At 38.6% G+C, this 19,900-nt stretch overlaps 1 protein-coding gene across 1 annotated transcript in view; it reads left to right on the forward strand.

Annotated features, from left to right (window-relative positions):
- LOC121387612 overlaps positions 1-19,900 on the forward strand; it is a 117,937-nt gene that overhangs the window by 39,199 nt on the left and 58,838 nt on the right. Inside the window, exons 23-41 of the mRNA XM_041518771.1 lie at positions 596-658; positions 4,091-4,153; positions 4,403-4,465; positions 5,834-5,896; positions 6,803-6,865; positions 8,659-8,721; positions 9,004-9,066; positions 10,445-10,507; positions 11,271-11,333; positions 11,943-12,005; positions 12,597-12,659; positions 13,271-13,333; positions 13,928-13,990; positions 14,586-14,648; positions 15,243-15,305; positions 15,901-15,963; positions 16,558-16,620; positions 16,989-17,051; positions 19,137-19,199. Of these exons, the coding sequence (XP_041374705.1) occupies positions 596-658; positions 4,091-4,153; positions 4,403-4,465; positions 5,834-5,896; positions 6,803-6,865; positions 8,659-8,721; positions 9,004-9,066; positions 10,445-10,507; positions 11,271-11,333; positions 11,943-12,005; positions 12,597-12,659; positions 13,271-13,333; positions 13,928-13,990; positions 14,586-14,648; positions 15,243-15,305; positions 15,901-15,963; positions 16,558-16,620; positions 16,989-17,051; positions 19,137-19,199 (1,197 nt within the window). The remainder of the gene's footprint in view (positions 1-595; positions 659-4,090; positions 4,154-4,402; positions 4,466-5,833; positions 5,897-6,802; positions 6,866-8,658; positions 8,722-9,003; positions 9,067-10,444; positions 10,508-11,270; positions 11,334-11,942; positions 12,006-12,596; positions 12,660-13,270; positions 13,334-13,927; positions 13,991-14,585; positions 14,649-15,242; positions 15,306-15,900; positions 15,964-16,557; positions 16,621-16,988; positions 17,052-19,136; positions 19,200-19,900) is intronic.

Here is a 19,900-nt window from a genome sequence, read left to right on the forward strand (position 1 = left end):
GATCCATGATGTCATTGTTTATGATGCTTTCACAGAGTTGATTTTCACTTTTAATCGACAACAAGTACATGTAATACCATCCATCATCTACTTCAAAGTGTGTATTATCAGTTATTTTCGGCGAATACATCCTTTACAAATCTTCAGTTTTCATTAAATAATAACGTCCAACATGTTTTAAAAGAAATAATTATACAAACTGTGAGAAATCGAACCCATGTGTGCATTACGTCATCAATAACGTTCACACTAATGTAGACCGTTTTTAGTTTTCTTTTCAATATTGTAATAAAAACTTAAATACGAATACCAGTCAACAAATTACACTCAACGTGTTTGATTGTCATTCTACTATGTTCTAGTGTTAACAGAATCAAGACAGATAACACCAGTGAATGTTGACAGCTGTGTTTATGAAGAGTGGTTGCATCTCGACTGCAGTCGAGAATGAGATTTTATGTTAGTTTTACACATCTCGACTGGAGTCGAGAATGGGATGGAAAAATTAATCATATGTATGATGCCATATAACTGTAATTAAAATGTGTTGAGTGCATCGTTAAATAAAACATTCCTTTCTTCGTATTAATTACAGCAAAGCACAGAACGGGAAGCCCCACGTCAGAGGGACGCTGGTTATGAGAGAGATCATCGCAAGGTAAACTCGTATTGAGAGTGAGAGAGATATTGTCAGTTATTATTTTGTCTGAACAAAAATAAAATCAGTAAATAAAAAAAAAAAACCCAAAACCAAACATATTTTACTATTAATTGGAAAGAATAGCCCATTGCATAGTGACAGCAGGTTTCCTCTCTCATTATCTGTGTCGTCCTTAACTTATCCACCCAGCTTTACAACCAGAAAACGTCGTCACTTACCCAAGTTTTCAACGGAAAATAGTATAAAAAAACCCTTAACAAAATAAAAATTACAGCAGAACTTAATTAATATTTTTAAAATATATTTTTTAAAACCCTACGATCACGATCTATGACGTCATTGTTTATGACACTTTCACAAAGTTTATTTTCACTTTCAATCGACGACAGGTAGGCTAATCCCATCCATAGTCTACTTCAAAGTCTGTATTATCAGTTATTTTCAGGGAATACATCTTTTAAAAATCTTCAATTTTCATTAATTAATAATGTCCAACATGTTTTAAAAGTAATAATTATATAAATAGCGAGAAATCGAATCTATATGCACGTTACTTCATCAATAACGTTTACACAAATTTAGACCGTTTTTTTTTTTTGTTTCGATATTGTAATAACAACTTAAATACGAATACCAGTCAACAAATTACACTCAACGTGTTTGATTGTCATTCTAGGGTGTATACTACCAAATCAAATCCCATAGACGACAATAGTAACATATGTGGCTAAAACTCCTACCTGCAACGTATCCACCGACATAAACGCCATGGATATAAATACTACCACCCCTTACACTTAAAGTGAATCAGAAAAAAATGGGGGTCAAGCTGCTCGTTTCTGAGATAACGGGTAGCGTCTATGACTACCCTAGTTTCGCACAAAATTCGAGTACTTTTTTTTACAGGTACCCCATACATGTTTCAAGCACAAGGCTACTTGACACATTGGTACTAGATGAAATAAAATTGCAATTTTTTTTTACCCAGAAGAAACTATTATTTTTTACAACCAACACACTCACATTTATAACCAATCACAGGACTTGTGGTGTTCACTTCTCTATCAAAAGTTCGGTGCACCTCGCACTTTGACCCAGCCGGAAGTTATTTGGTTTAGTACTACCTATACTGATAACATACATTTTTCAAAAAGTGTCCAGCTATGTGTCTTTATGACAACCAGGATCTGGTGTATTCTGACATAAACTGACAACCTCACTGAAACTGTTGTTTCTACAGTGCAACCTAATATAATGTACACCTCAAAAAGCATATATATTGCATATAGTTTTGTACAAATGCAATATGTCATATTAAACAACAAAATGTTTTAAAATAAAACTCCTGAAGATATTTACTTTCAGTTGGGTGTGTGTACTCAGGTATATATGTAGAGACAACAAAGATAGTCAGAGTACCTCTACCCCTTTAAACAATTCCATTAAAACACATGCACTTGATTGACCCCTAGATTATGAAGACCTTAACAGGCACATCAAAGAAATATCAGTATTAAAAAAATACACTGTCTGAGGAAGGAAACACAAACATGACTGTACCTGTATGAAGTAATGACTTAATGTTCTGGACATTAGTGTTGGGAGGAAATCCTGTATGCTGGGTGTGGGTGTCTTCAAGTTACCAGGTGTGCGAATTTCAAATCCATCGGCCATGCTGATTTTCATAATGAACCATCAAAACTATTGGCAGCCACCGATATTCCTGACTATATTTTATTTATAGCCTACTGTAGTTGGAGGTTTTAATAGTTGTGATATCTGGAATTATCATGCAGCTTTAACACATTTATTTTTGATTAATTACTGAAAAAAACCTATTTTTAAATGACAAAATTACCCGAACATCTATTTTCTTGCATTATTTTCTAATCCGGATGAATACAATATGTACATTAGATGTATTCCTACAATCTGTAATCCAGCATTTTATTTAGCTAGTAACATTAGGTAATACAGCTTTAACAATAAAATAAATTGTCAACTTAATCCAAGGCAGATAATCAGATCTGAAAAAATTGGTTCTGAATCTAGTATAAACTCAAAATGCTTTTCATGAGAGCTAACTAAGTGATTATTAAAAAAAAAAAAATTATCTGGAGATCTAAGTATATGTTTAACAACCTTATTGTTATGTACAAATAAGAACAGAAGGCACAATAGTGACAACAAATTTAATTATGTTTTTGGTAAAGTTTTTCTTAAAATTTACTTAAAATTTTGCATAAAACTACAAATTTGTCTAAAATATAACTTAGCACCCTATAAATATGTCAAAATGACAATAAAAATCAACTTCTTTACAAATTTGAGTTTTCAGAATTTCATACATAAAAAATTAACAATGTTAATGGAAACTAAAGACATTAACCCACTATTGGCACATGCTATTTTTAATATGAAAATAAATTGCTATTAAAATCTTAGTTCAGGTTGCTTATATATAATACCATATTTAAGAGCAGTTGTATATGGCAAGTCAAATACCATGTAAAAAGAAATTATTGAAATCTTTACAGTATGAATTATAGGCCAAAACCAACTTTTCTTCAGTGCTAACTTTGATTCAAACTCCATTCAGAGCCATGTACAGAGATTATTGTCAAGGTCAAGGTCATTGTGAACTTGCATGATCGAGTGATGGCTAATTTATCAACCAGTATAGTTTAATTAAATAAAATGACAAAATCATAATATTTTTTATTATGCACTGAATATGTGCTATAGGGTGTATACTACCAAATCAAATCCCATAGACGACAATAGTAACATATGTGGCTAAAACTCCTACCTGCAACGTATCAACCGACATAAACGCCACGGATATAAATACTACCACCCCTTACACTTAAAGTGAATCAGAAAAAAATGGGGGTCAAGCTGCTCGTTTCTGAGATAACGGGTAGCGTCTATGACTACCCTAGTTTCGCACAAAATTCGAGTACTTTTTTTTACAGGTACCCCATACATGTTTCAAGCACAAGGCTACTTGACACATTGGTACTAGATGAAATAAAATTGCAATTTTTTTTTACCCAGATGAAACTATTATTTTTTACAACCAACACACTCACATTTATAACCAATCACAGGACTTGTGGTGTTCACTTCTCTATCAAAAGTTTGGTGCACCTCGCACTTTGACCCAGCCGGAAGTTATTTGGTTTAATACTACCTCTAGTATGTTCTAGCATTCACAGAATCAAGATAGATAATTCCTGTGAATGTTGTCAGTTGTGTTTACGAAGACTGGTCGTTTCTCGACTGCAGTCGAGAATGGGTTTATACATCAGTTTTGCGTGTCTCAACTGCAGTTGAGAATGGTAGGGAAAGAGTTAACCATATGTCTGTAATTAAAATGTGTTGAGTGCATCTTTAAATAAAACATTCCTTTCTTCGTATTAATTACAGCAAAGCACAGAACAGGAAGCTGCACATCAGAGAGACGCTGGTTATGAGAGAGATCCTCGAAGGGTAAACTCATATTGAGAAAAAGATTTTGTCAGTTCTTATTTTGTCATAACTAAAATAAAGTAATAAATTTGTAAATAAAAAACAACAATACATTTCACTCATTGAAGAAATATGAAGCAGGTTGCTGTTATCGCAAAGACTTGCCCATTGCGTTGGTATTTAATCATATGTTTGACACAAAATAACCATAATTAAAATGTGTTGAGTGTGTCGTTAAATAAAACATTCCTTTCTTCGTATTCATTACAGCAAAGCACGGAACGGGAAGCCCCACATCAGAGGGACGCTGGTTATGAGAGAGATCATCGCACGGTAAACTTGTATTGAGAAAGAGAGAGATGTTGTCAGTTCTTATTACTTACATACTGGTTATGAGAGAGATTGTCGCAGATATACTCATATTGAGAGAAAGAACTGTTATCATTTCTTATTTTGTATGAACAAAAACAGGGCTAGCTTTGCCACTCGCCAATTGCGAATTTTGACAACAACTGGCAAATTTTATTTTAATTTGGCAAAAAAATATTGTGTTATAATTTATATTTTGGTGGAAAATAGCTATAGGTTTTGCATTTTTTAAAGATAATTTGGCGAAATGTTCTGATCACCCAGAGCTAGCCATGAAAAATAAAATCAGTAAATATGTAAAAAACCAAAAACCAACATCATCTTATTTTACTTATTAAAGAAATTAGGGCTCGACGTATCCTTGATTGTAAAGCACTCTCCTTGGGTTCATTGAGGGCAAGACGTAGCCCAGTGGTAATGTGTTCACTTGATGCGCGGTCAGTCTGGGATCGATCCCCGTCGGTGGGCCCATTGGGTTATTTCTCGTTTCAGCCAGTGCACCACGACTGATATATCAAAGGCCGTGGTATGTGTTATCATACCACCGCCGGGGATTGATCACAAACCGACTGCACATCAAGTGAGTGCTTTACCACAAGGTTAAGTCTCACCCTGGATACGGAATTATTTTTATGTTAATTATAGGGTGGGACATAGCCTATTGGTAAAGAGCCCACCTGATGAAAGATCGGTCTAGTATCGACCCCCATCGAGTAATGATTGGGACCATTGAGCTATTTCTCGTTCCAGCCAGTGCATGTTAATTATAGGGTGGGACATAGCCTATTGGTAAAGAGCCCACCTGATGAAAGATCGGTCTAGTATCGACCCCCATCGAGTAATGATTGGGACCATTGAGCTATTTCTCGTTCCAGCCAGTGCATGTTAATTATAGGGTGGGACATAGCCTATTGGTAAAGAGCCCACCTGATGAAAGATCGGTCTAGTATCGACCCCCATCGAGTAATGATTGGGACCATTGAGCTATTTCTCGTTCCAGCCAGTGCATGTTAATTATAGGGTGGGACATAGCCTATTGGTAAAGAGCCCACCTGATGAAAGATCGGTCTAGTATCGACCCCCATCGAGTAATGATTGGGACCATTGAGCTATTTCTTGTTCCAGCCAGTGCTCCACAACTGGTGTAACAAAGGCCATGGTATGTACTATCCTGTCTGTGGGATACTGCATATAAAAGATCTGTTGCTGCTAATCAGAAAGAGTAGCCCATTGCATTAGTATTTAACTATATACCTGAAGCCATATAACCGTCATTAAAATGTGTTGAGTACGTCGTTAAATAAAACATTCCTTTCTTCGTATTAATTACAGCAAAGCACAGAACGGGAAGCCCCACATCAGAGGGACGCTGGTTATGAGAGAGATCCGCGCAAGGTAAACTCGTATTGAGAGTGAGAGAGAAATATTGTCAGTTCATATTAGTTCACTGTTGGTCCAACAGGAGGTGACTATAGGTTCATCTCTGTCCTTTCTCTCTGTCTGTCTGTCTGTCTGTCTGTCCATCCCACATAAAGCTTTTCAGACTTTTTTGCAATGCCTCAATGCTGAAAGTTTGCATATAGGCTTATGGTTACACACAACTATTAATTACTCAATGTACTTCAATACAATGTCTATGTCAGAATATATTCTATGAAAAATACAACACTGTTGAGACGGTCATGTGACTACTCATTTTAGTGAGTGCTCCCAATTGACAAGTACTATGTAAAAAATCAACAGGTCAACCATAACATTTTTCAGTTAACAGCCTGATCACCCACCTCGTGTTGCTGTTATACAAGTGGCACCATATACCACCTGCACAGTTGTTATCAGTTAGTACTACATATAACAAGTTACTTCAAACCAATGGCTTACTTAAAATACTACAGAGGTCAAAGACCAATGTCAAAAAGCATATTAGAATTAGAAGTATTTTTTTTATGAGGAACTATTTCCTAAACTAGACTGCATTACGTTGCTACAACAAGTAACAACACATGACAAATGGTTAGAGACCAAGTTTGACTTTCATGGTGATTTTTCTCATTCTAGCCAGTGCTCCACAACTGGTGTCACAAAGGTAGTGGTGTGTACTATCCTGTCTGTGGGATGCTACGTATTAAAATATCCCTTGCTGTTTAATAAAAAAAAAACCAATTGTGTAGTGGCATTGGGTTTCCTCTCTCATTATCTGCGTGGTCTTTAACCATAATATGTCTGATGCCATATAACCATAATTAAAATGTGTTGAGTGTGTCGTTTAATAAAACATTTCTTTCTTCATATTAATTACAGCAAAGCACAGAACGGGAAGTCCCACGCCAGAGGGACGCTGGTTATGAGAGAGATCCTCGCAAGGTAAACTTGTATTGTGAGAAAAAGATATCATCAGTTCTTATTTGTACACTACCCTTCTGGTCCAATCGGAGGAGACTATAGATTTCATCTCTGTCCTGTCTGTGTGTCCGTCCGTCCGTCTGTCTGTACATAAAGCTTTCCAGACTTTTTTTTTTTTTTGCAATGCCTCAATGTTGAAATTTTGTGTTTATTCTGATCATGTTCAGCTACAGACCAAGTTTGACTTGCATGGTGATATTTCTCATTCCAGCCAGTGCTCCACAACTGGTGTAACAGAAGTCGTGGCATATATACAGTGAAACCTCTCAAGAGCGAACCCTCTGTAAACCGAAATTCCCTCAATACCTGACGTTTTACAGAGTCCCTCTTTAAAAAACAGAACTTAACCTCTCCATACCGGATCTCTCTTAGAACCGGACTTTTGTTGTCTTGGTCCCAAGGGTGTCCGGTTTAGAGGGGTGGGGCGGGAATAAAAATGTCAATCGGTCCCATGTGATATCATCACTACATCCGGTTTGGGGGGGAGGGGTGTTCGGGATTAAAAAAAGAAAGGAATAAAAAAAATACATGTATGTATAAACTGCCATTTAAAAGGTGATGTTTGCCAAATAGTGTAAAAAATAATCATTATTTCAAAGCAGTTTTTATGTCTCATTTGTCCTCTTGCCAACACTGTCCGAAATGGACACTCGTCTCCACAGGGCTCCATACACGGGTGTTGATTGCAACAACACATTCAATGAGACAGGACAATAATTGGAGCCAGTTGCAAAATCTGGGTCCTTTGTTTTAATTGGAGTGTAATGCCTTGATAGCTTCCTCACTAAGAATGGTGTTATTGTTAACGGGCGTTTAAACTTGTGACTGGCTCGGCAGCTTTGACAAGTGTGGCAGTGCATTGATACTACCGTAGATCTGACATCAGTGACCGGAGATTTATCCTAATGGCAGACTTTAAAATCACAGACATCTGATAGACCAGCCATATTGACTACTTTTTAATTATTTTGTTTTACTTTACTTTACTTTACTTTACTTTACTTTACTTTACTTTACTTTACTTTACTTTACTTTACTATTATTATTTTTTTATTATTTTTTTATTATTTTACTTTACTATTATTAAGTTTTTTTGGTTTATTTTATTATTATTTTTTAAAACTATTAATCATGTATGCGATACCGATGCCTGAGCAGGTCCAACTGAAAAGGAAAGGGAATGTTTTATTTAACGACGCACTAAACACATTTTATTTACAGATATATGGCACCAGACATATGGTTAAGGACCACGCAGATATTTAGAGAGGAAACCCACTCATGGGCTACTCTTTTCGATCAGCAGCAAGGAATCTTTTATATGCACCATCCCACAAACAGGATAACACATACCACAACCTTTGATATACCAATTGTGGTGTACTGGCTGGAGCGATAAATAGCCCAATGGGTCAACTGAGGGGAATGCAACTGACTAATTGTTATTAAATTTGGGACCGGTTAAAGTCTTTTGAGACTTAAAATGCACATCTGTTGATTGATGTATACAAATAAACATATGCAGAAACACCCCTCCATTAAACAGATAGAAATTTGTTCCAATAATAGAAACGGACTGGTGCGTCAAACCGACAAGAATAACAAAAGTGGGATTAGCAAACACACTATTTTACAAAACTAATTTCAATCTTAGAGATCGATAATCAGTTCCAGACCAACAAAAAAAGGCTTTTCCCCACCCTTGGTTGAATGTGTCCTTAAATAAAACATTCCTTTCTTCTAATTATTTACAGCAAAGCACAGAACGGGAAGCCCAACATCAGAGGGACACTGGTTATGAGAGAGATCATCGCAAGGTAAACTCGTATTGAGAAAAAGATATTGTCAGTTCTTAGTTTGTCTGAACAAAAATAAAACCAGTAAATTTGCAACAAACACACCCCCCCCCCCCCAAAAAAAAAAACCCACCAAATATTTTACTATTAATTGGAAAGTGTAACCCATGAAGTGGCGACAGCAGGTTTCCTCTTTCATTATCTGTGTGGTCATTAAACATATGTCTGATGCCATATAACCATAATTAAAATATGTTGAGTGTGTCGTTAAATAAAACATTCCTTTCTTTGTATTAATTACAGCACAGCATCGAACGGGAAGCCCCACGTCAGCCCCATGCTGGTTATGAGAGAGATCCTCGCAGGGTAAACTCGTATTGAGAAAAAGATATTGTCAGTTTTTATTAGTACAATTCCCTACTGGTCCAATCGGAAGAGACTACATAGATGATACTCCCCAAGTGTCTTGTGATATCATAATTTAAATTATGATTCCACAAGACATGACGGGGGTATTCTTTTTATCATCCATTATCATTCTTTTCATTTGCGACAGTTGTAAACAATGTCAGTAATGTGGGTTGAATGTCACTATCTTTGGCAATGGTAGACTCATTAACTAGCAGAACGACAGTGGCGTGACATCACTAATGAGAGATTTAGCACTGAAACATACTCAGTGAGATAACAAAATAAGAGAATATCACAGAAGATATCGCAAGTTATAGTGCCAGCGATATCTCCTACAAAAACCTTTAATGGATGATAAAGGTTCCATCTCCGTCCTGTCTGTCTGTCTGTCCATCCGTCCATCCCACTTATAGTTTTCTGGATGGATGTTTCACAGTGCCTTGAGATACTGAGCTGAAATTTTGTTTATAGCTTTATCACATATTGTTACAAATCAGATTTATTAATTTTTGACAGAGTTATGGCCCCTGACAGAGAACGTTTAACTTTGGAGATGTTTTAGGCCTGGTAGGGGATGTGCTTCTTTTATTAGGTGTTTTTTCAGCTAGTCATAGGTATATGGAGGATATTTGATTTTTTTGGTCAAATATGATTTATATCTCATCGAGTGAAGTTTGCAATCATATCTCACGAGTAGCGCTTGCGTGACGAGTTTGATATGATTGCAAACTTCACAAGATGAGATATAAATCATATTTGACAAAAAATATGAAATTTTCTATTTATTTTATAACTTTTGACAATTTACCTTTATTTTTAAAATGCCAGCAGCAAAATAGTTCCAGCTTTCTTACAGTGAAGATAACACTTTCTACAGTGACAATAACATATTTTAGAGTGAAATAGTGAACTTTTTACTCTAAAATGTGTTATCGTCACTGAGTGACTGATAATACTTTTATTTCACTGATATTTTATGATATTTCATTAAATGTTATATAATAAAGAATGATATTTTGAAGTAATAACAGTGAGGGACATATCCCAGTGGTAATAGGATCAATTCCAGTCAGTGGAACCACTGGGCTATTTCTCATTCGAAGCCAGTATTCCACAACTGGTGTAACAAAGGTAGTGGTATGTGCTATCCTGTCTGTGGTATGGTGCATATAAAATATCCTTTCCTCTTTAATTGGAAAGATCAACCCATTGTATTGCAGTTTTCTCATTATCTGTGTGATTTTTAACCATATGTCTGACACCATATAACCGTAATTAAAATGTGTTGAGTGTGTCGTTAAATAAAACATTCCTTTCTTTATATTAATTACAGTTAAGTGCAGAATGGGAAGCCCGACCTCTGATGGTCGCTGGTTATGAGAGAGATCCGCACAAGGTAAAGTTGTATTTTGAGAGAGAGAGAGAGAGAGAGAGAGAGAGAGAGAGAGAGAGAGAGAGAGAGAGAGAGAGAGAGAGAGAGAGAGAGAGAGAGAGAGAGAGACACACACACAGAGACAGAGAGACAGACACAGAGAGAGACACACAGAGAGAGAGATGTTGTCAGTTCTTAGTTAGTCTGAATAAAAATAAAACCATTAAATATGTAAATTAAAAACGAAACATTTTACTCATAGAAGAAATTGAGGCAGGTTGTATTGTCAATTTTTATTAATCGCCTACCAGTCTAACAGAAGGGAACTATAGGTTTCATCTCCGTACATCTGTCTGTCTATCCCTCTGTCTGTCCATCTGTCTGTCAGTCCGTTTGTCTGTCTGTCTGTCCCTCCGTCTGTCCGTCCATCCGTCTGTCTGTCCCACAATTAGTTTTCAGGGCTTTTGTTCACAATGCTTCAAGATATTGAGCTGGAATTTTGTGTATAGCTGTATCAGGTACAGTTACAGATTTTTATCCTTCCAGCCGGTGCTCCACAACTGGTGTAACAAAGGTAGTGGTGTGTACTATCCTGTCTGTGGGATGCTGCATATAAAATATCCCTTGCTGTTTAATCAGAAAGATTAGCCTATTGCGTAGCGGCAGCAGGTTTCCTCTCTTACATTCTGTGTGATCTTTATCCATATGTTTGACACCATATTGCTGTAATTAAAATGTGTTGAGTGTGTCAATAAATAAAACATTCCTTTCCTCTAATTAATTACAGCAAAGCACCGAACGGGAAGCCCCACGTCAGAGGGACGCTGGTTATGAGAGAGATCCTCGCAAGGTAAACTCGTATTGAGATTGAATGTGAGAGAAAGAGAGTCCGTCCATCCGTCCGTCCGTCAGTCTGTCTGTCTATCTGTCTCTGTCGGTCTTTCTGTCTGTATGTCCTTTTGACTATCTGTCTGTCCTTTTGACTGTCTGTCCTTCTGTCTGTCTGTCTGTCTGTCCTTCCTTCTGCCTGCCTGCCTGCCTGCCTTTCTGTCTGTCTGTCCTTCTGTCTGTCTGTCCTGGTTGTCTGTCTGTCCCACAATTAGCTTTCAGGGCTTTTGTTCGCAATGCCTCAAGATATTGAGCTGGAATTTTGTGTATAGCCTTATCATGTTCAGTTACAGATAAGTTTTATGTTCATGGCGATTTTTCTCCTTCCAGCCGGTGCTCCACAACTGGTGTAACAAAGGTAGTGGTGTGTACTATCCTGTCTGTGGAATGCTGCATATAAAATATCCCTTGCTGTTTAATGAGAAAGATTAGCCTATTGTGTAGCGGCAGCAGGTTTCCTCTCTCACATTCTGTGTGATCTTTATCCATATGTTTGACACCATATAACCATAATTAAAATGTGTTGAGTGCGTCATTAAATAAAACATTCCTTTCTTCATATTAATTACAGCAAAGTACAGAACAGGAAGCCGCACATCAGAGGGACGCTGGTTATGAGAGAGATCATCGCAAGGTAAACTGTATTGAGATTGAATGTGAGAGAGAGAGAGAGTCCGTCCATCCGTCCGTCTGTCTGTCTATCTGTCTCTGTCGGTCTTTCTGTCTGTCTGTCCTTCTATCTGTCTGTCCTTTTTGACTGTCTGTCCTTATGTCTGTCCTTCCTTCCTTCTGCCTGCCTGCCTGCCTTTCTGTCTGTCTGTCCTTCTGTCTGTCTATCCGTCTGTCTGTCCCACAATTAGCTTTCAGGGCTTTTGTTCACAATGCCTCGAGCTATAGAGCCTGAATTTTGTGTATATTGTATAGCCTTATCATGTACAGTTACAGATAAGTTTTATGTTCATGGCGATTTTTCTCCTTCCAGCTGGTGCTCCACAACTGTTGTAACAAAGGTAGTGGTGTGTACTATCCTGCCTGTGGGATGCTGCATATAAAATATCCCTCACTGTTTAATGAGAAAGATTAGCCTATTGCATAGCGGCAGCAGGTTTCCTCTCTCTCACATTCTGTGTGATCTTTATCCATATGTTTGACACCATATTGCTGTAATTAAAGTGTGTTGAGTGTGTCAATAATCAAAACATTCCTTTCCTCTAATTAATTACAGCAAAGCACCGAACGGGAAGCCCCACGTCAGAGGGACGCTGGTTATGAGAGAGATCCTCGCAAGGTAAACTCGGATTGAGATTGAATGTGAGAGAGAGAGAGAGTCCGTCCATCCGTCCGTCTGTCTGTCTGTCTGTCTATCTGTCTCTGTCGGTCTTTCTGTCTGTCTGTCCTTCTGTCTGTCTGTCTGTCCTTTTGACTGTCTGTCCTTCTGTCTGTCTGTCTGTCCTTCCTTCTGCCTGCCTGCCTGCCTGCCTTTCTGTCTGTCTGTCTGTCCTTCTGTCTGTCTGTCCTGGTTGTCTGTCTGTCCCACAATTAGCTTTCAGGGCTTTTATTCGCAATGCCTCAAGATATTGAGCTGGAATTTTGTGTATAGCCTTATCATGTTCAGTTACAGATAAGTTTTATGTTCATGGCGATTTTTCTCCTTCCAGCCGGTGCTCCACAACTGGTGTAACAAAGGTAGTGGTGTGTACTATCCTGTCTGTGGAATGCTGCATATAAAATATCCCTTGCTGTTTAATGAGAAAGATTAGCCTATTGCGTAGTGGCAGCAGGTTTCCTCTCTCACATTCTGTGTGATCTTTATCCATATGTTTGACACCATATAACCATAATTAAAATGTGTTGAGTGTGTCATTAAATAAAACATTCCTTTCTTCGTATTAATTACAGCAAAGTACAGAACGGGAAGCCGCACATCAGAGGGACGCTGGTTATGAGAGAGATCATCGTAAGGTAAACTTGTATTGAGATTGAATGTGAGAGAGAGAGAGAGAGTCCGTCCATCCGTCCGTCTGTCTGTCTATCTGTCTCTGTCGGTCTTTCTGTCTGTCTGTCCTTCTATCTGTCTGTCCTTTTTGACTGTCTGTCCTTATGTCTATCCTTCCTTCTGCCTGCCTGCCTGCCTGCCTTTCTGTCTGTCTGTCCTTCTGTCTGTCTATCTGTCTGTCTGTCCCACAATTAGCTTTCAGGGCTTTTGTTCACAATGCCTCGAGCTATAGAGCCTGAATTTTGTGTATATTGTATAGCCTTATCATGTACAGTTACAGATAAGTTTTATGTTCATGGCGATTTTTCTCCTTCCAGCTGGTGCTCCACAACTGGTGTAACAAAGGTAGTGGTGTATACTATCCTGCCTGTGGGATGCTGCATATAAAATATCCCTCACTGTTTAATGAGAAAGATTAGCCTATTGCATAGCGGCAGCAGGTTTCCTCTCTCTCACATTCTGTGTGATCTTTATCCATATGTTTGACACCATATTGCTGTAATTAAAGTGTGTTGAGTGTGTCAATAATCAAAACATTCCTTTCCTCTAATTAATTACAGCAAAGCACCGAACGGGAAGCCCCACGTCAGAGGGATGCTGGTTATGAGAGAGATCCTCACAAGGTAAACTCGGATTGAGATTGAATGTGAGAGAGAGAGAGAGTCCGTCCATCCGTCCGTCCGTCTGTCTGTCTGTCTATCTGTCTCTGTCGGTCTTTCTGTCTGTCTGTCTGTCCTTTTGACTGTCTGTCCTTCTGTCTGTCTGTCTGTCCTTCCTTCTGCCTGCCTGCCTGCCTGCCTTTCTGTCTGTCTGTCTGTCCTTCTGTCTGTCTGTCCTGGTTGTCTGTCTGTCCCACAATTAGCTTTCAGGGCTTTTATTCGCAATGCCTCAAGATATTGAGCTGGAATTTTGTGTATAGCCTTATCATGTTCAGTTACAGATAAGTTTTATGTTCATGGCGATTTTTCTCCTTCCAGCCGGTGCTCCACAACTGGTGTAACAAAGGTAGTGGTGTGTACTATCCTGTCTGTGGAATGCTGCATATAAAATATCCCTTGCTGTTTAATGAGAAAGATTAGCCTATTGCGTAGTGGCAGCAGGTTTCCTCTCTCACATTCTGTGTGATCTTTATCCATATGTTTGACACCATATAACCATAATTAAAATGTGTTGAGTGTGTCATTAAATAAAACATTCCTTTCTTCGTATTAATTACAGCAAAGTACAGAACGGGAAGCCGCACATCAGAGGGACGCTGGTTATGAGAGAGATCATCGTAAGGTAAACTTGTATTGAGATTGAATGTGAGAGAGAGAGAGAGAGTCCGTCCATCCGTCCGTCTGTCTGTCTATCTGTCTCTGTCGGTCTTTCTGTCTGTCTGTCCTTCTATCTGTCTGTCCTTTTTGACTGTCTGTCCTTATGTCTGTCCTTCCTTCTGCCTGCCTGCCTGCCTGCCTTTCTGTCTGTCTGTCCTTCTGTCTGTCTATCTGTCTGTCTGTCCCACAATTAGCTTTCAGGGCTTTTGTTCACAATGCCTCGAGCTATAGAGCCTGAATTTTGTGTATATTGTATAGCCTTATCATGTACAGTTACAGATAAGTTTTATGTTCATGGCGATTTTTCTCCTTCCAGCTGGTGCTCCACAACTGATGTAACAAAGGTAGTGGTGTGTACTATCCTGCCTGTGGGATGCTACATATAAAATATCCCTCACTGTTTAATGAGAAAGATTAGCCTATTGCATAGCGGCAGCAGGTTTCCTCTCTCTCACATTCTGTGTGATCTTTATCCATATGTTTGACACCATATTGCTGTAATTAAAGTGTGTTGAGTGTGTCAATAAATAAAACATTCCTTTCCTCTAATTAATTACAGCAAAGCACCGAACGGGAAGCCCCACGTCAGAGGGACGCTGGTTATGAGAGAGATCCTCACAAGGTAAACTCGGATTGAGATTGAATGTGAGAGAGAGAGAGAGTCCGTCCATCCGTCCGTCCGTCTGTCTGTCTGTCTATCTGTCTCTGTCGGTCTTTCTGTCTGTCTGTCTGTCCTTTTGACTGTCTGTCCTTCTGTCTGTCTGTCTGTCCTTCCTTCTGCCTGCCTGCCTGCCTGCCTTTCTGTCTGTCTGTCTGTCCTTCTGTCTGTCTGTCCTGGTTGTCTGTCTGTCCCACAATTAGCTTTCAGGGCTTTTATTCGCAATGCCTCAAGATATTGAGCTGGAATTTTGTGTATAGCCTTATCATGTTCAGTTACAGATAAGTTTTATGTTCATGGCGATTTTTCTCCTTCCAGCCGGTGCTCCACAACTGGTGTAACAAAGGTAGTGGTGTGTACTATCCTGTCTGTGGAATGCTGCATATAAAATATCCCTTGCTGTTTAATGAGAAAGATTAGCCTATTGCGTAGTGGCAGCAGGTTTCCTCTCTCACATTCTGTGTGATCTTTATCCATATGTTTGACACCATATAACCATAATTAAAATGTGTTGAGTGTGTCATTAAATAAAACATTCCTTTCTTCGTATTAATTACAGCAAAGTACAGAACGGGAAGCCGCACATCAGAGGGACGCTGGTTATGAGAGAGATCATCGTAAGGTAAACTTGTATTGAGATTGAATGTGAGAGAGAGAGAGAGAGTCCGTCCATCCGTCCGTCTGTCTGTCTATCTGTCTCTGTCGGTCTTTCTGTCTGTCTGTCCTTCTATCTGTCTGTCCTTTTTGACTGTCTGTCCTTATGTCTGTCCTTCCTTCTGCCTGCCTGCCTGCCTGCCTTTCTGTCTGTCTGTCCTTCTGTCTGTCTATCTGTCTGTCTGTCCCACAATTAGCTTTCAGGGCTTTTGTTCACAATGCCTCGAGCTATAGAGCCTGAATTTTGTGTATATTGTATAGCCTTATCATGTACAGTTACAGATAAGTTTTATGTTCATGGCGATTTTTCTCCTTCCAGCTGGTGCTCCACAACTGATGTAACAAAGGTAGTGGTGTGTACTATCCTGCCTGTGGGATGCTACATATAAAATATCCCTCACTGTTTAATGAGAAAGATTAGCCTATTGCATAGCGGCAGCAGGTTTCCTCTCTCTCACATTCTGTGTGATCTTTATCCATATGTTTGACACCATATTGCTGTAATTAAAGTGTGTTGAGTGTGTCAATAAATAAAACATTCCTTTCCTCTAATTAATTACAGCAAAGCACCGAACGGGAAGCCCCACGTCAGAGGGACGCTGGTTATGAGAGAGATCATCGCAAGGTAAACTCGTTTGCTTATTTTGTCTGAACAAAAATAAAACCATTAATTATTACCAATATCATTAAAAATATCCTGGTACGTAGCCATGTGTTATGTCCCACTATGACATTACGTGGGACGTAACACCTTGACATTACATGAGATTGTACAATTGGCGCACTACGACCATACAGGAGTGTTAATCAAACAAGTTTAGTGATATACATTGAAATCAATTAATGGGTAATAAATAGGATATTAAACTCGCTACCATTTCTTATGAAGACAATTGAAAATTATTTCACTCAGAACATAAACATGACACAAAATGGAAGCTCGTTTAATATCCTCAGATAAATAAACCATTCCTTTCTTTGTATTAATTACAGCAAAGCACAGAACGGGAAGCCCCACATCAGAGGGATGCTGGTTATGAGAGAGATCCTCACACGGTAAACTTGTATTGAGAGTGAGAGAGATATTGTCAGTTCTTATTTAGTCTGAACAAAAATAAAACCAGTAAAATTGTAAAAAGAAATACTGTAAATCATGAAATTAATGCGTCATGATGTTATTGCGTCCGTACATGAGTGAACAAAAATGCGTATTTTTATTAATGCGTCGGGCAAAAGTCCACATCACATAAAAACCACAGTTGTGTTCTTATTATATTGTTTGGGCTTCATCTTTCATGTTAAAAGAAGTCAGTAGTTGTTTTGACAGCTACTACATAATCTGAAGCTAATCGCATGGTGGGTCGACCTGGAAGCCCTAATTACTTAAAGTAGTGTAATTAGTATAACTACACCTTATTGTTAAGGGTATGCCTCGCACTTTTGTGTGGTGATTGCTTCTAATTAATCCACCAGTAGGAATAAAAGGTAAACGGGTCGCTATTGCAGGGCACAATATTTCACGCGAACGTAGACGTATTATTCTAACAAATGTTTCAGACTGATTTTATACACTTGATGCGCAGCACAGGAATAGACGTTAACAAATGCGATATATTGCAACAGTGACAACTTGCGACCAGTCTAACTTAAAATGCCATGTATAGAGTCGAGCCAAATGGTTTGAAGAAATATACATGGATTGTTGGTTGCGGTTATATAATTTTCTACTGTTTAATTTTTAAAGGAATATATTTAGTAATAAAATTTGTTGATGATAATTTTACAAATGTTCAAAACAGTTTAAATGTATACAGTAATCCAGAAGTGTAAGAAAATTTGAAAAATACTCACATCGCAAAATGAACTTTTTAAAAACAAAACATTTGGAACATCACTGTATTATATAACCGCTATGATATTCCAGGAAAGTGAAAATAGAATGGCAACATCGAAACGAAAGAAAGATTCTTGAAGTATTCACAAAACGACATTTAACAAAAATTGTTTTTGTATTTTGTTTCATCTTTATATTATAAAAGTTTTATTTTATTTAGAAGTATTATAGTAAAATCCTGCACATTTTTTGTATTGGGAATGAGAGTAAACAAAATGCGTCAAGTTATTATTGCGTCGATGTCTTCGCCGCATTTTTCGCATTAATTACTTGCTCGCATTAATTTCATGATTTACAGTAATTAAAAAATGTACTCACTGAAGAAATTGGTGCCGAATGTATTGTCAGTTTTTATTTGTTCCCTACCAGAAAAGGACTATTGGTTTTGTCTCCGTCCTGTCTGTCTGTCTGTCGGTCTGTCGGTCTGTCGGTCTGTCTGTCTGTCTGGCTGTCTGGCTGTCTGGCTGTCTGGCTGTCTGTCGGTCTGGCTGTCTGGCTGTCTGGCTGTCTGGCTGTCTGGCTGTCTGTCGGTCTGTCGGTCTGTCGGTCTGTCTGTCTGTCTGTCTGTCTGTCTGTCTGTCGGTCTGTCCCACTTAAAACTTTCCTGACTTTTGTTTTGTGATGCCTCAATGCTGAAATTTTGTGTATATGCTTATCGTGTTCTGTTAAAGGTCACGTTAGATCACGTTTGACTTTCATGGTGATTTTTCATGTTCCAGCCAGTGCTCCACAACTGGTATAACAAAAGTCGTGGTATGTACTATCCTGTCTGTGCGATTAACCCATTGCATTGCGTAAGCGGATTTTCCATGATTATCTGTGGATTTTACCATGTTTGACACCATATAACTGTAATTGAAATGTGTTGAGTGTGTCTTTAAAGATTACATTCCTTTCTTCGTATTAATTACAGCAAAGTTCAAATTGAGTTGAAATTTTGTATATAGCTTTATTACGTACTGTTACAGATCAAATTTGACTTTCAATATATCAATTTTAGAAAATATAAATTTAGAAATTAGTTTTTCACACTTTATTGCAGTGCCTCAAAATACTGACCTGAAATGTTTGGTATAGCTTTTTGCCCTCCTAGATTCACCTCTGCCATTGCATTGTGGTTGTGGCTGCGGGTTTCCTCTGTCACATTCTGTGTGATCTTTATCCATGTGTCCGACACCATGCAACTGTAATTAAACTGTGTTGATGTGTCGTTAAATAAAACATTCCTTTCTTTGTATTAATTACAGCACAGCATCGAACGGGAAGCCCCACGTCAGAGGGACGCTGGTTATGAGAGAGATCATCGCAAGGTAAACTCGTATTGAGTTATTATCCGTTCTTGTTTCATCTGAACAAAAATAAAGCCAGTAGTTGTTACCCATATAATTAAAAGTACCTTGTTACATCCCACTAGAACATTAAGTACAACTGACACACTACGACTGACACACTGCGACTGACACACTTCGACTGACACACTTCGACTGACACACTACGACTGACACACTTCGACTGACACACTGCAACTGACACACTGCGACTGACACACTTCGACTGACACACTGTGACTGACACTCTGTGACTGACACATTACGACTGACATATTTCGACTGACACACTGTGACTGACACACTGTGACTGACACACTGCAACAGACACACTGCGACTGACACACTGCGACTGACACACTTCGACTGACACACTTCGACTGACACACTGCGACCGACTGACACACTGCGACCGACTGACACACTGCGACCGACTGACACACTGCGACCGACTGACACACTGCGACTAACACACTGCGACCGACACACTGCGACCGACACACTTCGACGGACACACTGCGACGGACACACTTCGACTGACACACTTCGACTGACACACTGCGACTGACACACTGCGACTGACACACTGCGACTGACACACTGCGACAGACACACTTCGACAGACACACTTCGACTGACACACTGCGACTGACACACTACGACTGACATACTACAACATTTCC

Source organism: Gigantopelta aegis, chromosome 13, assembly GCF_016097555.1.
Source record: "Gigantopelta aegis isolate Gae_Host chromosome 13, Gae_host_genome, whole genome shotgun sequence".
Classification (NCBI taxonomy): Eukaryota; Metazoa; Mollusca; class Gastropoda; order Neomphalida; family Peltospiridae; genus Gigantopelta; species Gigantopelta aegis.